At 42.7% G+C, this 16,657-nt stretch overlaps 1 protein-coding gene across 3 annotated transcripts; it reads right to left on the minus strand.

The window, feature by feature from the left end:
* Window positions 1-443: 443 nt before the first annotated feature.
* LOC124121902 lies at window positions 444-11,193 on the minus strand. 3 transcript variants are annotated; one of them, XM_046485028.2, is made up of 6 exons: window positions 11,108-11,193; window positions 10,314-10,688; window positions 8,881-9,252; window positions 6,336-6,371; window positions 5,561-5,599; window positions 444-3,200 (listed from the first exon to the last, which is right to left on the minus strand). In XM_046485028.2, the coding sequence occupies exons 1-6, from the start codon at window positions 11,157-11,159 to the stop codon at window positions 3,121-3,123; spliced, it is 954 nt and encodes a 317-aa protein (XP_046340984.2). In that variant the 5' UTR covers window positions 11,160-11,193; the 3' UTR covers window positions 444-3,120. The 3 variants fall into 3 exon arrangements, with proteins under 3 accessions (XP_046340984.2, XP_048254153.1, XP_046340985.2); XM_048398196.1 differs by having other exon boundaries at window positions 10,314-10,685; window positions 11,108-11,167; XM_046485029.2 differs by lacking the exons at window positions 5,561-5,599; window positions 6,336-6,371.
* Window positions 11,194-16,657: the final 5,464 nt, after the last annotated feature.

The following is a 16,657-nucleotide window of genomic DNA, read 5'->3' on the forward strand; positions in this document are numbered from 1 at the left end:
TTAACAACTTCATGAATGTGTAAAATCTGTCAGATAACATGTTTATATACATCGGGAAGCTGAACTTGTATTGACTTTTCAAGTGAGCAAATATTTGTTAGGATATATGCTTGTTTTCACAAAGTTATTTTTTTTTATTATCCTGCCTGATTAAGAAACCTTCTACTTCTTGGGGGATACGAGACTTTATCAACCCCTACAGCGTTGTAGGCAGAAAGAATGATAGATAGTAAGATAGATAGAAAGAATGAAAGATGAAACATCCAACAATAAAACACAAAAAGCCAACCTTAATTGTTATAATATTGTAATAATACTATGGTATTGTTTGTTGTTTATCTCCGCACTCAGCAATATTCCAGCTATATGACGGCAGTCTGTGAATAATCGAACCTGAACCAGACAATCAAGTGAATGACATCATGAGCATCGATCCACGCAATTTGGGGATCAATGACATGCATCAACCAAGTCAGCGAGCCTGACCACCCGATCCCGTTAGTCGCCTCTTACGACAATCATAGGTTGCTGAAGACCTTTTCCCTACCAAGATCTTTAGGGGTCGTGTAGTACATGTAGCATGTGTAGTGTCTCCTTAGGCAAGTGAGATTTGTTTCATTATTTTTTTTTTAATGGGCCTCTGTTCACCCAGGATTGATGCGCATGATGTCAATCACTCCAGTCTCGATTATTTACAGACTGCCGTCATATAGCTGGGAATATTGCTGAGTGCGGCGTTAAACAACATACAAACAAAGTTCACACTGAATCAAATTATTTAAGGGGTGCACATGATACCCAAGTCACGCAGTTAATATGTTAGGTGTCTGACAAAAGGGGATCCACACCCTTCCTAAGGTACTGTCGGAAATCCTAGAAAAATGCTTTTTGCCTGTTAAAAAGGGATGTAATTTTTCACAGACTATTGTTATTGAAATATCGAGTATTTGCCGATCGACCTACCTGTGGTTTGAAGTATTTCAGTCACAAGGAGTCCTATCGACAATTTTATAGGAGATAGATTCGAACGGAAACAGTAAGTTTACATTTATTCTAAGTCCAATGATGGCAGTCTGAAACGGACTACAAAAATATGCGCACGTGACGCCGTTATAATGACAATAATGTAGTCTTCATAAAACATCTAATCCACACTCAAAAATCATTTGGAGAAAAGTCTATTTGTGCATCTTCTAAAATGACAAAATGTCGCTGCGTTTGTTGTGTTAACATTGCTCCCATGATGCATGTTACATTACACTTGCATAGCCATAGCCATGGTACACGACATGGAGTTTGTACTGGGAAATATATACAAGTTCTTTCCACTTTAGAGAGATAAAGGGAAACCATTTATTAATTTAGCCCAAGCTATGGGGTTTTCAATTCATACTATCAAGTCTACGGAATGAAAAATAAAACAAAACTATAGAGCTGGTCTCAAAAACAAAACTGGTAAGTAAAGGATATTAGACATCTTTGTTACAGGGGGATTAGGCGTATAGTGTACAAGCATTGTGAGCAGAAAATACCCTGACTTTTAGTAGAATGTGGAAGAAAATTAAAGATACAATTAATGTTTCCCATACTGCAGTAACTATTGCTCTCCAAGAGATAGGATGAAATTCGGCTAAATAAGAATCCAGTTACGTACGGGGCATATGTGCTGGCGGCACAACACGGTCACGTTGTCTTACGTCTGTCAGTCAGACATTGTGAGCTTAACCCCGTTGTGCCCATCTTGGCTAAGTGTAAAGGATTCATGGCAAGACATAACACAACATCCAAAAGTACAGGTTCATATACTTTATCAGCGGACATTTATAAATGCTCCCTCAAGAAACCATCTGTAGAACAACAAATACTTCTTGATTCCAAAACCGCAACTTTCCAATACTCATCCCGTTTCATAGCTCTTAACTATTCCATCATGTTTCCAAGCAAATATAATGCAGTACATATCCTTAATTGTTACCCTATCAACGCACATGTCAATTAAGTACCATAACAGCAATATTTTGAAACCACCCCCAACTCGGTGACATTTGCACCTGGGAGAATGCACGGGACGGTGTGAGGTCATCACCTCAGGTTATAGGCCAGTTCATACATTCATGACAACACGAATGCTTCTAAGTTTATCATGATTTTACATGTAAAAGTACATTTTAAGGGTAATTACAATGTCTGTTAGGACAGGCTAGATAGGTCAATTTGCGTTATTTTGCTATATGCTCTTTTCATAGTCCTATGACTCTTATTTATTAAATGAAGCCAGAAAAGCATTTTTCCCTCATTTCCGACAGTACTTTAGATTCCCCCCCCCCGGCCAAATATCCAACACCGAACCCCGGACCACACAAGTCCTGGGGATTTTAAGTGCGCATGAAGCACTATTATCCCGCAACCACTTGTACACGCGACAGAAAACTGCTATACGATACTTTACATGATATTTCGCCATCATTTATATGGATATAAATTATACTATAACTATATACGCACACAGAAATAAGGTAAATGTTCACTCGGTGTACATGTGATATATAACAAAATAATAATAACATAATAATTTATATATATTACAGAAACACTGTATTTATGTTTTTGTAAATATAATTTGATTAACACTTCTGAAATTCGAAAGAAATAAACAGTCGCATACATGTAATTCACAACTGCTGATGGGTATCTAAGATTTGTATCTTTATCTTTGATCCATAACTCCTTTTGAGTTGTATATTTACGAGTTCTCTGAACTCGTCTATTAGGGCCCTAGACATTGAAATGGATTTCCCAGTGTGCACACTGTACTAACAACAAAGACAATAATATATAGTTTCTGTATAGTCTAATGTTTATCAAGGATGGGATCCGGGGTAGAATAGGCCTTCAGCAACCCATGCTTGCCGTAAAAGGCGACTTTGCTTGTCGTAAGAGGCGACTCACGGGATCGGATGGTCAGGCTCGCTGACTTAGTTGATGCAAGTCATTGTAGCACAATTGCGTGGATCAATGCTCATCCATAACTGGATATAACAATGATACTAGTATTTGAATCAGCGAGCTTCAATGCCAACATACTGCATCCTTAAACTAGTACATGTGCACACAACTGCATCAGAACCCGTGGCCAAGGATCAACACACCCAGCAGGGTTGAGATAGCTGTTACTTGTGCGGGTGCTCCAGACGAATGTCCTGAAAGAAAAGGCACCAGAAATACTGAGTGAGTTGGGTTCAACACGACCTTGAAGCTTGTAGTAACCTGTTCTCCTGTCAATCGTACGATCGATAAAGAATGAATATGTATCCGTGTCTGTAGTCATCCCTGTTGCCCGACCTTAGAATGTACTAAGTGAAAGCGAGAAGCTGTTTCAGATTAACCTAAAACATTAAAAACATTCTAAAAATTCTTCAACCAATCGTCATTCTACCCAATGCCGCACTTCGCAATGGGTAAACAAAATTAATATAAAATATATCCGATTTTAAGCAAACCATCTGCGATCATTTTCCTACAAACACCTATGGGTGTGATGTCCTATGAAGATTCCGGGGTAGAATAGATCTTCAGCAACCCATGCTTGCCGTAAAAGGCGACTATGCTTGTCGTAAAAAGGCGACTAACGGGATCGGGTGGTCAGGCACGTTGACTTGGTTGATACATGTCATCGATCCCAATTGCGTGGATCGATGCTCATGATGTCAATCACTGGATTTCTGGTCCAGACTCGATTATTTTACAGACCGCCGTCATATAGCTGAAATAATGCTGAGTGCGGTGTTAAACAACAAACAAACAAAACGTCCTATGCATCATGAGACCAATGTATGATAATATGACCCTGTAGCGACCTTTGTAAACCCCCAGTGAAGTTATCCGATTTTCTAGTCTGGTTAAAGCTCATATTCATGCCTGGGATATTGTAACGTGTGAAAGTCACTCGCTGGAGATTTATTTATTTTACATGTGAACACAATCTACAGAAGGAAATGTGTGGAATGATGTTCAGTCAAATGACCAAAGTCTTCTGAATCTTTCAGCGGATGGAGCTTGCTACCTTCGTATCTGTAGTCCTTCGAGTGACCTACTTGGCTACAGAGGTCTTTTAAGTATATTTTTGTACAACTGCTGACAAAGAACACTACAAGAAGACATTGACATCAGGAGACACCAGCCAGCCATAAACCGTGACCAGGGAACCTATATATCTGCCCAGTGCTTGGGACTTATTGCTTTGATCATTGTCGGTGCCAATTATCTCACGTCCAACTTGATCTTTGTTGTTTGGTTGGTTGTTTTGTTGTTTTACGCCGCACTCAGCAATATTCCAGCTATATGACGGCGGTCTGTAAATAATCGAGTCTGGACCAGACAATCCAGTGATTGACATCATGAGCATCGATCCATGCAATTGGGATCGATGACATGCATCAACCAAGTCAGCGAACCTGACCCCCCGATCCCTTAAGTCGCCTTTTACGACAAGAATAGTCACCTTTTACGGCAAGCATGGGTTGCTGAAGACTTATTCCAGCCCGGATCTTCACGGGTCACTTGATCTTTGTACATGTTCGCCCGGAAAAGATATTTTACGCCCGTTTCCTACGATTCATGGAAAGTATGTTTGAAACATAAGAATGTTGACGAATACTGTGTCAGATCTTTTGTCAGTTTATAAGTTAGATAAAACACTTCCTTCAGGTATTTTTATGAGATTTGAAAAAGCCTCATTTTCGGAACGCCCATCGGTTGAATCCCTCATATTTGGATTTTGAATATGACAAAAACCGTAGGAGGTGTTTTATTCAACACATTCACTCCTGAACTAAACATGAGGGAACCTACTTCAACAACGAACACTGGTCTGAGACTACACCTTAGAAATATCGCACTCTCCACATGACATATGCTTTACATGGGGTCGAAAACAGATGATAAAATTAGGAACATCTTATGAAAGGAAGCAGTTTAACTTATCGTTCAGTAACCATCCAATAGCCGATTCCCTTTTTCTCGTGCCCACCCCTCCCACATAAAGAGATAGTTCAATAGTGAGTGAGTGAGTGAGTTGGGTTTAACGCCGCTTTTAACAGTATTACAGTTATATCACGGCGTGTCAGCTTAATGTGGGAGGAAAGCCCGAAGTGATGCAGGTCTCAGACGTTTACCACTTCGGTTAAACCCACGAGCACGGGTATGGTGCTGACAAACCTAGAAACATAATCGGGGCGAAACGGGATTCGAACCCACAATCATAGGTTTCTGGCGTGCCCAAGGGACGCAACTCTGCACAGCGAATCGCGGCGCCTTAGACGACGAGCCCCCCCCCCCCCCCCCCCCCCCCACGAAAGTTCAATACGAATTAAACTTGTATATATGTATGTAGAAGGTACGGTTAGTTGTTGTTTTTTTAATTAGGATAACAAATGTAAAACGTCACCGTCTGGGATGAATTGTTCTAGCTAATACAATCTTCTTTGATTCTTCGCCGACCGAATTTCATATTAAATTTCATATGTCATATTTTTAACAAAAAAGTAGTCACATATCTTACTTGGGTGCCTAATCCGCGGGGCTCCAGAGTTTGTTGAAACTAGAAACATACAAACCATGTATGTATTGAGTAGTAAAAGTAGGAAAGCCTCATGGTCCCAGTTTCGTAGTATAATTGTATTTTTTTAATCGATATTTCGAGTAGTTTTCTAGATTTTCAATAATTACTTCTATTTCCGAAACTTCGAATACTTTCTCATTAGTGAAATACTTTTTAAAGTTTGTCTGGTAATTTTATTTATGATTCGTTTTTTTCACAATTCTGTTTTTGTATGGGAAAACAAGAGACAAGGTGTATACGATGGACGGAGGAACGGACATATTTCAACTGCATAAAAGAGAGAAAGAAATCGAGAAAATAATCGAAATTAAGAACGGGAAAAAATGCAAAATTCGAAAATAAATTAAATAATTGAAATAACGTGAAAATGATTAAAATACCACGAAAAACCCGAAATATCCGTATATAAATTAAATATTCAAAATAACGAGAAACTCGAAATTACGTTACCAAAGTGGCACAATTAGGCTTTCGTATAAAATAAAATTAAAAACAAAATAGTTTTCAAACGATTAAGTGATACAACACACCAGAAACACATGTTAAATATATTAAGATAAATACATTAAGAAATATACTTTTGACGAGTTTCCGACATGAGATGTGCCAAAAAGTTGAAAAGTCTGATTCCATGATTATGTTTGTGTTTGACTCAACTTTACACAGTGTCATTTTACAGACAATCTCTGTAGACATCGATGACAATGACACTTACGTGGATGTCTGGTCGTTAGGCGGGCTGTGGTTGTATCTGTGGAGTAAACAAACTGAGTGCAAACAGCCATGTCCGAATGCAAATAATAAAACTGGTTTAAAGTAAATGAACCTGGTTCCATTAAGTAACTGATTTATCCATGCTGTGTCATAATGTGTCCCCAGGCACTCCATAGCTACTCGTGAAAGGCGACTACAATATAAATTGGACTACCCGTAAAGATCGAGGTTAGAATTGATCTTCAGCAACCCATGCTTGTCGTAAAAGGCGAAGGATCGGGTGGTCAGACTCGCTGACTTGGATGACACATAGCATCGTGTCCCAATTGCGTAGATCGATCGATGCTGATGATGTCAATCACTGGATTGTCTGGTCCAGACTCGATCATTTACAGACCGCCATCATATTGCTGAAATATTGCTGAATGCGGTGGTATACAGCAAACAAACAAGCAAACGGATAACCAAGAGATCATGATGAAACGTCACCCTCAACCATTAAAGTGAGTGAGTTGGCTTTATTGCTGCTTTTGGATGTATTTTATCAGGACTGTCAGATTAATGGATGAGGTAAAGCTACAGTGACTCATGTCTTAGACATATACCCACAAGTAATGATACAGTACTGATAAGCCAAGGTGGATACTCGATCAGACTCTGGGACAACTAAGGAACACGCTCCCTTTATCACGTAAAGGCGTGTCACAGTTACCTTCAGATTATGCCTGGAACATGTTGAGGAAATTTAAAACAAAATTTAATGTTCGGTCCCCTTTCCAAATCGGGGATCGGTTGGCTTTAATGGATATACACCAATCTGCCCGTTTCTGGTAGGATGAGTGAGTGAGTATGGTTTTACGCCGCTTTTAGTGATAGTCCAGCAATATCACGGCGGGGGACACCAGAAATGGGCTTCACACATTGTACCCATGTCGGGAATCGAACCCGGGTCTTCAGCGTGACGAGCGTAGGCTTTGACCACTTGGCTACCCGACCGCCCCTTCTGGTGAAGTGAGGTGAGATGAGGTGAAGTAGAGTTTAACGTCACATTCAAGATTATTGCACTTAGATAGAGACGTGCATGCGCGCCTGAGTCTGATCGAGTATCCACCTTGGTCTATCAGCACTGTGTCCTTACTTGCGAGCGTGCGTGCGTGCGTGCGTGCGTGTGTGCGTGTGTGCGTGCGTGCGTGTGTGTGTGTGTGTGTCTGCTTTGTATTAATCCGGACTAAAGCTGAGTTGATAGTATCATGCACACCCCACTTAGACACAGTATACTGACTCCGAGCCAACTAACTCTTGTTTTAGTCCGTTATTGCCGAGCGCCAGGCAGGGTAACAACAAGTGCCATATTTTAACGTCTTTTGGACGCGTCCGAGGATCGAAATCACGACCTTCAGCTCTCCGGGCAAACGCTCTAGCTACTTGACCATGGAGGTGGTCGATGAGGGTAATAAACGTACAAAACTTACAATTTTCAAAAAAACAAAATGGATTTCATCTTTAATAAAAATCCATACGTTTTTATCAACGATAAATGCATTAACTTTCTTCGAATAGGCTTGGTTCTAAATAGTATTTCGTTTACATCCCTACGTGCCATCTTATAAAAAAATCACTTTTCGCACTTCATGTGAGGACAAGCGGTGATATTATCTTGAATCTTGGATTTGAATCCGTCACTTGGCTAAGGGAGGCTACTCTGCAAAGCATCTCAGATTACGTGTGGGAGCCTTCTCTTCGCCACGTCGCCCTTAAACTATAACACCACAACCTGCATGAGATGACGTGTACCCTCTATCCGATCCCTATCGATTACTTTTTTTCATAAGTCAAGGGTGAGTGAGTTGGATTTCACGACGCTTTGAACATTCTGGAAGTCAAATAATGGCGTCAGCTTGATGTCGGGGAAGGCCCGAAGTGATACACGTCTTGACGTTAATATTGCGTGTTTCTTTGTTGTTTAACGCCACACTCAGCAATATTCCAGCTATATGACGGCGGATTGTAAATAATCAAGTCTGGACCAGACAATCCAGTAATTGACCAATTGGGATTCGATGGGTCTAAACATCCGATCTCGTTAGTAGCCTCTAACGACAAGCAGTGAGTGAGTGAGTATGGTTTTACGCCGCTTTTAGCAATATTCCACCAATATCACGGCGGGGGACACCAGAAATGGGCTTCACACATTGTACCCATGTCGGGAATCGAACCCGGGTCTTCGGCGTGACGAGCGAAGGCTTTAACCACTAGGCTACCCGACTGCCCCTAAGACAAACAGAGTCACCTTTCACAGCATGGGTTTCTGAAGACCTATTTTTACCCGGATCTTCAGGGGTCCGTTCTGATAAGAAATGCATTCAATGCTCAGACTGTATTCACTCAGTCAGTATTCACTGAGTTGTAATTAATTAACAAGTCGCCTCTTCGGAAAGCATGGGTTGCTGAAGACCAGTTTTACCCCGGATCTTCACGGGTCTAGACGCTATTAAAAGATCATGGATTTTCTTCTTGACAATGTAGGGGAATCAGGGGTTACCTACCGTAGCATGTCCCCGTCACTTCTGAAGTGTCTTCAGTTGCCTTGACCTTTCCCCCTGAAGTGAACGTCGCCGTGCAGTAATATTCCGTGACGTCATTACACGTGGCCGGTGACAATGTTGCTTCTAACCGCGACATCGAAGAATTGTTAATTTCACCAATCAAAGTTAACCGTTTAGAAACAGACCCGTCCATGGGCACAACATGGGTGGTGTTGAGGGCGGCAATAAGCGACTTCTCGCCATGGTGTTTCCGCCCTAACTCAAACGTATGCAAATCCGATGTAAGCTTCTCAAAAATACACGTTATTGATATGTTGGTTGTCTGGCCCGGGACGAATGTAGACGGTGTTATTTCCATCGTGACATCAGATCCTGGGAAAAAATTAAACGGCAAAAATAAATTAATTTCATTTATTAGCATAAGATTGTAAATAAATGGAAAATGGAATAAAAAACTATTTAATTTTTTTGATGTTTTTGTAGAGAACAGTTGTTTTGCAGAAGAGTGTTTATTGTATTGTCTCTAAACGGATATTCAATCGTTGTGAGGTGAGGTGAAATGGGGTTTAACGTCGCGTCCAAGATTATTGCACTTATATAGCGACATGCATGTACGTGTGTGTGTTGGTGTGGCTGCTTGTACTAGTCCGGACTGATGCCGATTTATAGTGCTAGCTGACTGAGATACCATGCCGCAGTTTAACATGAATATCCCACTCAGACACAGTATACTGACTCCGAGCCGACCAGTCCTTGTTTTAGCCCTTTAATGCCGAGCGCCAGACAGGGTAACAACAAGTACCATCTTTTAATGTCTTTTGGTATGACGCGGCAGGGGATCGAACCCCGGACCTTCCGCTCAACGGGTGGACGCTCTACCACTAGACCACGGAGGCGGTCTCAATCGTTGTGAGATGAGTGGCGGGATCAGGACATCCTCACTCTTTCACAAGCACCACTACTTTGCCGTGTCCGTCACTCAATTGGTCAGTATACGAAGCATTCGTGACCGACTCGTGTTATTCCTGGACAAGCCGAATAGCGACTCGTGCCCGTCTCGTGGCCATTTTTGCGACTAGGTTCCGTCTTAGCGCAAACGGGCATACCTAAAACAATTGTCAACTCGTTGCGTAATGGTTCACATATATTTCCCCATATATTATATATATTTCTGATGCAATCTAAAGGACATCGGGACGTGCGGAATTATAAAGTATGATTGAACACATTTAACTGTGTCTTGGGTATATTTTTAGGTGCAAGACATATGTAAAATCAAAAATTATTTCTGAGGGATTATTTGACAAAGAACTCGAAATCATACGCGCATTCTGATTGGTTTGTCGTATTTTCGCACATAACATTCATCGAGAGGGGGACGAGTCTTCTTGCAGGTTACGGAAAGGGGCGAGTGGTGACGAATGTATACGAACCTTTTACCGACACCATCCTTCTATCCTCTTGAATACTCTTCCGCGAAGAGTTACCAAAGAATACCACACAGTAGTATGACGTCACGTCTTCACAGAGTACATCGGTGACGTTGACCTGAAGATGTGATGACGTTGCTTCGATTCGACCTTGAGATGATATGCGATGTCTGTTTGGTTTATCGAGGACGCGAGCTGCGTGGGGTTCCACAGCAGACAGATATGCCACTGGATAGTCTGCATGTGCATGACGTCCAATCTCCATAATGTAAACGTCTGTGACGTCGCTTGTATTACAGCTGAGAATGAACCATGGCGGACGAAGACCGTGTAAGTGAAGGTGATGTGGCTCGGCCGTGAATATAATATCACATCCTGCTTCAAAATATAAACTTTAAGATACTTTAGGTCACCGTGTATTAACGTTGTTCACATAAAACATTAAATGATGAAGCATTTTCGACATGTACTCAATCTGCAATCTGGTAATTTCGGCTCAAACAGCTATCGACAGCTGTCGACAATATCTGTCCGTCGACCCGGCTTATCCGCTGCTTGCCTTAAAATGTGACCACTCGGGTAAACTCGGCATATTCCGGAATCGTGGTAATGCATGACGTCACTGTAATCCGTGTAGTTTCGGATCCTGCCACATGTAATTAACGGTCGATTTTGTAAAGTATTTATTTATTGTTTCGGGATGATGACACGCTGTGATAGAACTGAAATACTGTTCCAAGCGGTGTTAAATCCAACTCACTCACTTCATCACAGAAAGGACTCTAATATATACGTACCTGATTCACAAACCCAGACTAGGGACAGAAGAGAAGCCCACATGGAATACATCCTCCCTGTTTGTGTATGTCCACAACAGCTTGGCTCCGCGCTACCCCGAACAGACACTGTGTACTGTTATAAGGCTATGGCAATCAACATTCGTTTCTTGTGCCTTGGTCGGCACTGTGACCCAATGGTGAAGGTCGCTGCATATTGCTGAGCAGAGTTGTTTCCCTTATCTCTGCCTTTCGGTTCGAGCCTCGGGTTTACCTAGTCCCATGTTACCTGTGAAGTTATGGGGCAGAATAGGTCTTCAGCAACCCATTGCTGTAAAGGGCGACTATGCTTGTCGTGAGGGGCGCCACCCGGGATCGGGTGGTCAGGCTCGCTAACGTGATTGATACATGTCATCGTATCTGAATTGCGTGGATCGATGCTCATGATGTCAATCACTGGAGTGTCTAGTCCAGACTCGATTATTTACAGACCGCCGTCACATAGTTGGGATATTGCTGAGCTCGTCGTTAAACAACAAACAGACAAACAACCTAGTCTCACATGAGCTAGTGAGAGTGAACAAACTTGGTTTAACGTCGTTTTGAACAGTACTCCAGTTATATCACGGCGTGTGAGCTTATTTGGTAAGGAAAGCCCGCAGTGATAAGGTTAAGCACCCAATTACGGGTTATTCAAACGTGATGTTGTCACGCCTCTATTTCACTGAGGGGGCACGGGTGGCCCAGTCGTCTAAGGCGCCGCGATTCGCTGTCCAGAGTTGCGTCTCCTAGGCATGCCAGAAACCTATGATTGTGGGTTCGAATCCCGGTTCGCCCCGATTATGTTTCTAGGTTTGTCAGCACCATACCCGTGCTCGTGGGTTTCACCGAAGTGGTAAACGTCTGAGACTTGCATCACTTCGGACTTTCCTCACACATTAAGCTGGCACGCCGTGATATAACTGTAATAATGTTAAAAGCGGCGTTAAACCCAACTCACTCACTCACATTATTTCACTGAAATAGTTTCAAGGTTGTTTTGCACTCAAATCGCAAGATGTCGAAAGGCAAAACAAAAAAGAAATATTTCTGCAATACCAATAGTATTTGCATTGCCATCATTAGGCGAACTATTGTGGCTCCGGGAATATAGCCTTCACCTAACACGACAGACTATTTTCCTCCGCTCGCGGCGCATTTCTTCATCTGCGGGGCGGTCGAGTAGCCTAGTGGTTAAAGCGTTCGCTCGTCACGCCGAAGACCCGGGTTCGATTCCCGACATTGGTACATTGTGTGAAGCCCATTTCTGGTGTCGCCGGCCGTGATATTGCTGGAATATTGCTAAAAGCGGCGTAAAACCACACTCACTCACTCACTCTTCATCTGCTCACTACTCGTTTAACATGACGCTGGGCGAAAGCAGCACACTTACTCGGGGACGAAATATGCTTCACACGGAGTCTACATGGAGGGACTCGAACACGGGTCTTCAGCGTGACAAGCCATCGCTTTAACAGCAGGACTAACCTGCCACCTTGTTCAGTATTATTACGTGTAAACGATGACGGGTAGAGTCAATCGCAGTGGGATGGTGTCAGCTGCAGTATCCTGCATAACGAGAGGCAGCGCCGTATGGCGTTGGTACCCCGTTGATCCGTTTATAAGGTGAGGTGAGGTGAAATTGGGTTTAACGTCGCGTCCAAGATTATTGCACTTATATAACGACGTGCATGCACGTGTGTGTGTGTGTGTGTGGCTGCTTGTACTAGTCCGGACTGATGCCGATTTATAGTGCTAGCCCACTGAAATACCATGCCGCAGTTTAACATGAATACCCCACTCAGACACAGTATACTGACTCCGAGCCGACCAGTCCTTGTTTTAGCCCCTTAATGTCGGGCGCCAGACAGGGCTACAACAAGTACCATTTTTTAACGTCTTTTGGTATGACGCGGCTGGGGATCGAACCCCGGACCTTCCGCTCTCCGCCGGGCGGACGCTCTACCACTAGACCACGGAGGCGGTCGATCCGTTTTAAGAGTGAATGAGGGATTGAGAATGAATATTCCCTTAAGTTGCATCAAGATGTACTAGGGTATGGTGCTGTCAAACCAAGGGTCGTACAGTAAACTACGGTTATAGCGAACACGCTTATAGCGAACTGACGGATATAACGAACTTACTTTTTGGGTCCCGATTATTTGCTGTAGTTATGATGTATATATGCTTATAACGAACTACGGTTATAACGAACTAAAATTAGTAGTCCCTTTGAGTTCGTTATAACCGTAGTTTACTGTACTTGGGCGACACTTGGATTTTTATAAACCCGTGTAGGTTAAGGTTTAACTGTTTTTTTCGGCTCTTGGTGAAGTCTTTTTTAAAATAAAGAAACCGATAAAAATATCAGTGTCATAGACATACTAAAAATGATATTTCCATTTTGGAATAAAGAGCAACATACGATCGGGGGGTTTTCACGTTGGAACCACCATTAGAAATATGCTTGTGATTACTGAATGCGTGAATGATGTTTCACGTCACATACAGACAGACATATTCCAGCTGAAATACGGCAGTCTGTTAATAATCGAATCTCGACCAGATAAACCAGTGATTACAATCAGGTTCACTGAGCAACGGCTCTCAGCCTCGGGGTACGATGACCTAATACTCCAGATCAAACAGTGCAACCACCAATATTTTTTTAGTAGACCGCCTTCGTGGTCTAGTGGATAGAGCGTCTGCCCAGAGAGCGGCAGTACGGTGGTTCGATCAGCAGCCCCGTCATACCAAAAGACGTTAAAATATGGTATGTGTTGTTACCCTGTCTTGAGCTCGCCATTAAGGGGCTAAAACACGGACTGTCGGCTCGGAGTCGATATACTGTGTTTGAGTGAGTGAGTGAGTGAGTGAGTTTGATTTTACGCCGCTTTACGCCGCTTTTAGCAATATTCCAGCAATATCACGGCGGGGGACATTGTACCCATGTCGGGAATCGAACCCGGGTCTTCGGCGTGACGAGCGAACGCTTTAACCACTAGGCTACCCGACCGCCCCTACTGTGTTTGAGAAGTGTATCCTGTCTGAGTGTTAAACTGCGGGATCGTATCTACGAGGTCTAAAACTACAAGATAGGACTTTTACACACACACACACACACGCACGCACACGCACACAAACACACACACACACACACACACACACACACACACACACACACACACACACACACACACACACACACACACACAAAATAACCATAAACGCTACGTTAAACCCCATTTTACTTATCAGCCTGGGAATTCCCAAGTGATCTTTATCATAACAATAATAACTGTAAGAATCTACAAAGAGTAACGGCGAGTTACGCGCGAGAGAGTGGTTGTGGTTCAACTTCCGCATTGAACCGTTTTCCTGTTATATCAGCTCTTAACTGGGGAGGAAAGCCCGAAGTGATGCAGGTCTCAGACGTTTACCACTTCGGTGAAACCCACGAGCACGGGTATGGTGCTGACAAACCTAGAAACATAATCGGGGCGAACCGGGATTCAAACCAACAATCATAGGTTTCTGGCGTGCCCAGGGGACGCAACTCTGGACAGCGAATCGCGGCGCCTTAGACGACTGGGCCACCCGTGCCCCCGATGCAGGTCTCAGACGTCTACCACTTGGTGAAATCCACGATCATGGCATGGTGCTGACCAACCTAGAAACACAATAAGGTCGAGCCGAGATTTAAAGTCGTCACGATCATAGGATTCTGTCACGGCAAAGGGAAGCAACTCTCTGAGCGACGCACGAATCGAGAAACATATAATCAAACATGGCCTCAGCTGAAGACAGCAATCTCCGTTATCAGAAGACATTATTATATACACATTACTTACTACGGCTACATGCGGCGAGTAGCGTTGCCTAGATCCAGGTACTCATTGTGCCTATAGGAGCAAGGAGTACATCTCGGCAACGCTATACAGGTTTGTCAGTTAACCAGTCAAGCAGGGTTAGCAATGCGATAAATGGAACACGTAATGGAGTTTTAAAGCTGAGATTTATTTTTGGTGAGATTTGAGTGTTGTCATGATCAGCAGCATACGGAAGCCCATTAGAGCCATTTGTTTTTTTTTGTTTTTTTTTTGTTTGTTTGTTGAATATCAAGGTATTGAGTTCAAATTTCAAGATACTAAGTTGATATTTCAAGATACTAAGTTAAAATTTCAAGATACCAAGTTGAAATTTCATGATACATAAGTTGATAAGATATTTTTAAATCGTCATTTCCCGGGCTAGTGCAAGCAAGCACACACACGTGCATGCACGTCGCTATATTAGTGCAATAATCTTGGACGCGACGTTAAACCCCATTTCACCTCACCTCACCACCTCAATGTATTTATAAGGACGAGGTCAGATAAGGATCCTATTTGGTCTACTGGTAATGTGTCGATTCAATATTATAACATTTTATGAGCCATACATCATTTCTAAAAGTTTGAATTAACTAAAGTTCAATGTATTTCAACTGATATAACCTTGTTTATTTTTTACCCTCACTATATTTTTGCTCGATATCAAAAGGTTGTCCCAACAGTTTAATCTTTTATTTTTGTTTCTTCATCGTTATATAATAAAAGTTGATTTTCCCAGTACAAACGCGTGGAAATGATATAAGAAAGGTGATGCTAGAGCCATGTCCCCTGATATAATCTTTCCCTGCGCCGATAGGGCACGGTGATATAATGGTTTACACCGTGGTATTGCGTGGTGTCCGGCGCAATGTAACTGCCCCGGGTCAAGCACCCCGAGGGTGGGTCTGATCTGAGCTTCCCCACCCAGGGGCTGTGTGCTATCTGTTACCTTATTCATGTTATCAACACATGAAGTGTTACCATTGTGGTCGCGGTTTCTGATAAGCCTATGTTAAAGAATGGGAGTTACGATCATCTTTGCGCTAAGATCGCTTTGTGCAAGGGGGCCCTGATGTAATTCAGACCTCGTGGATACCCGTGGAAGAATACGACTCCCTGCTTGTGGCAAGAGATGACGAAATGGATCGGGTGGTCAGTAACATTGGATTGGATCTTTGTTTGAGACTACTTTTCTCCTTAAAAGGAAGTGCGGCACAATTATACGTTTTTAAAAATACGTTATCAGAACATCTAGCATTTTTTCGTAACACACGAGGCACTATTAATTTGAGTTTGTATTTTATTCTAGCAATGTCGTCCTCAGCTGATAGTTGTCAGTATCTGGACGTGTATAAGAGAACGGTAAGACCCTGAATGTTTTTATATAAGAGGACGGTAAGGCCCAGAGTTGTTATAGATAAATAGCGAGGAGGAGACAGATTAAAATAAAAAAATGCAGCAAAGAGGGTTTGGATGATCCTGGCACAGTCAGGCTAGTTAGGCTCATCATCAGCTCAGGGCCCTTGCCCCCTCTACACGCAGCCCAGACATCAAATGGGACTTCTCCCAGGAAGCTCCGCCTTGTCAAACCCACCCAGAACGTTGGACCTCTGTGTCAAAACCACAAGCATGGCGAAGACGGCAACACACAACATCGTCA

This window comes from Haliotis rufescens, unplaced genomic scaffold (genome assembly GCF_023055435.1).
Source record: "Haliotis rufescens isolate VD_foot unplaced genomic scaffold, xgHalRufe1.0.p SCAF_18, whole genome shotgun sequence".
NCBI classification, from domain to species: Eukaryota; Metazoa; Mollusca; class Gastropoda; order Lepetellida; family Haliotidae; genus Haliotis; species Haliotis rufescens.

Coding starts and splice junctions, on each gene's coding strand:
- LOC124121902 (XM_046485028.2), bottom strand. CDS start 11,159: ATGTATTCCATGTGGGCTTCTCTTCTGTCCCTAGTCTGGGTTTGTGAA. Junction 5,600..6,335: donor CCTAACGACCAGACATCCAC/GTAAGTGTCATT, acceptor GTATGTTTCTAG/TTTCAACAAACTCTGGAGCC. Junction 3,201..5,560: donor CCCGCGGATTAGGCACCCAA/GTAAGATATGTG, acceptor CTTTTCTTTCAG/GACATTCGTCTGGAGCACCC.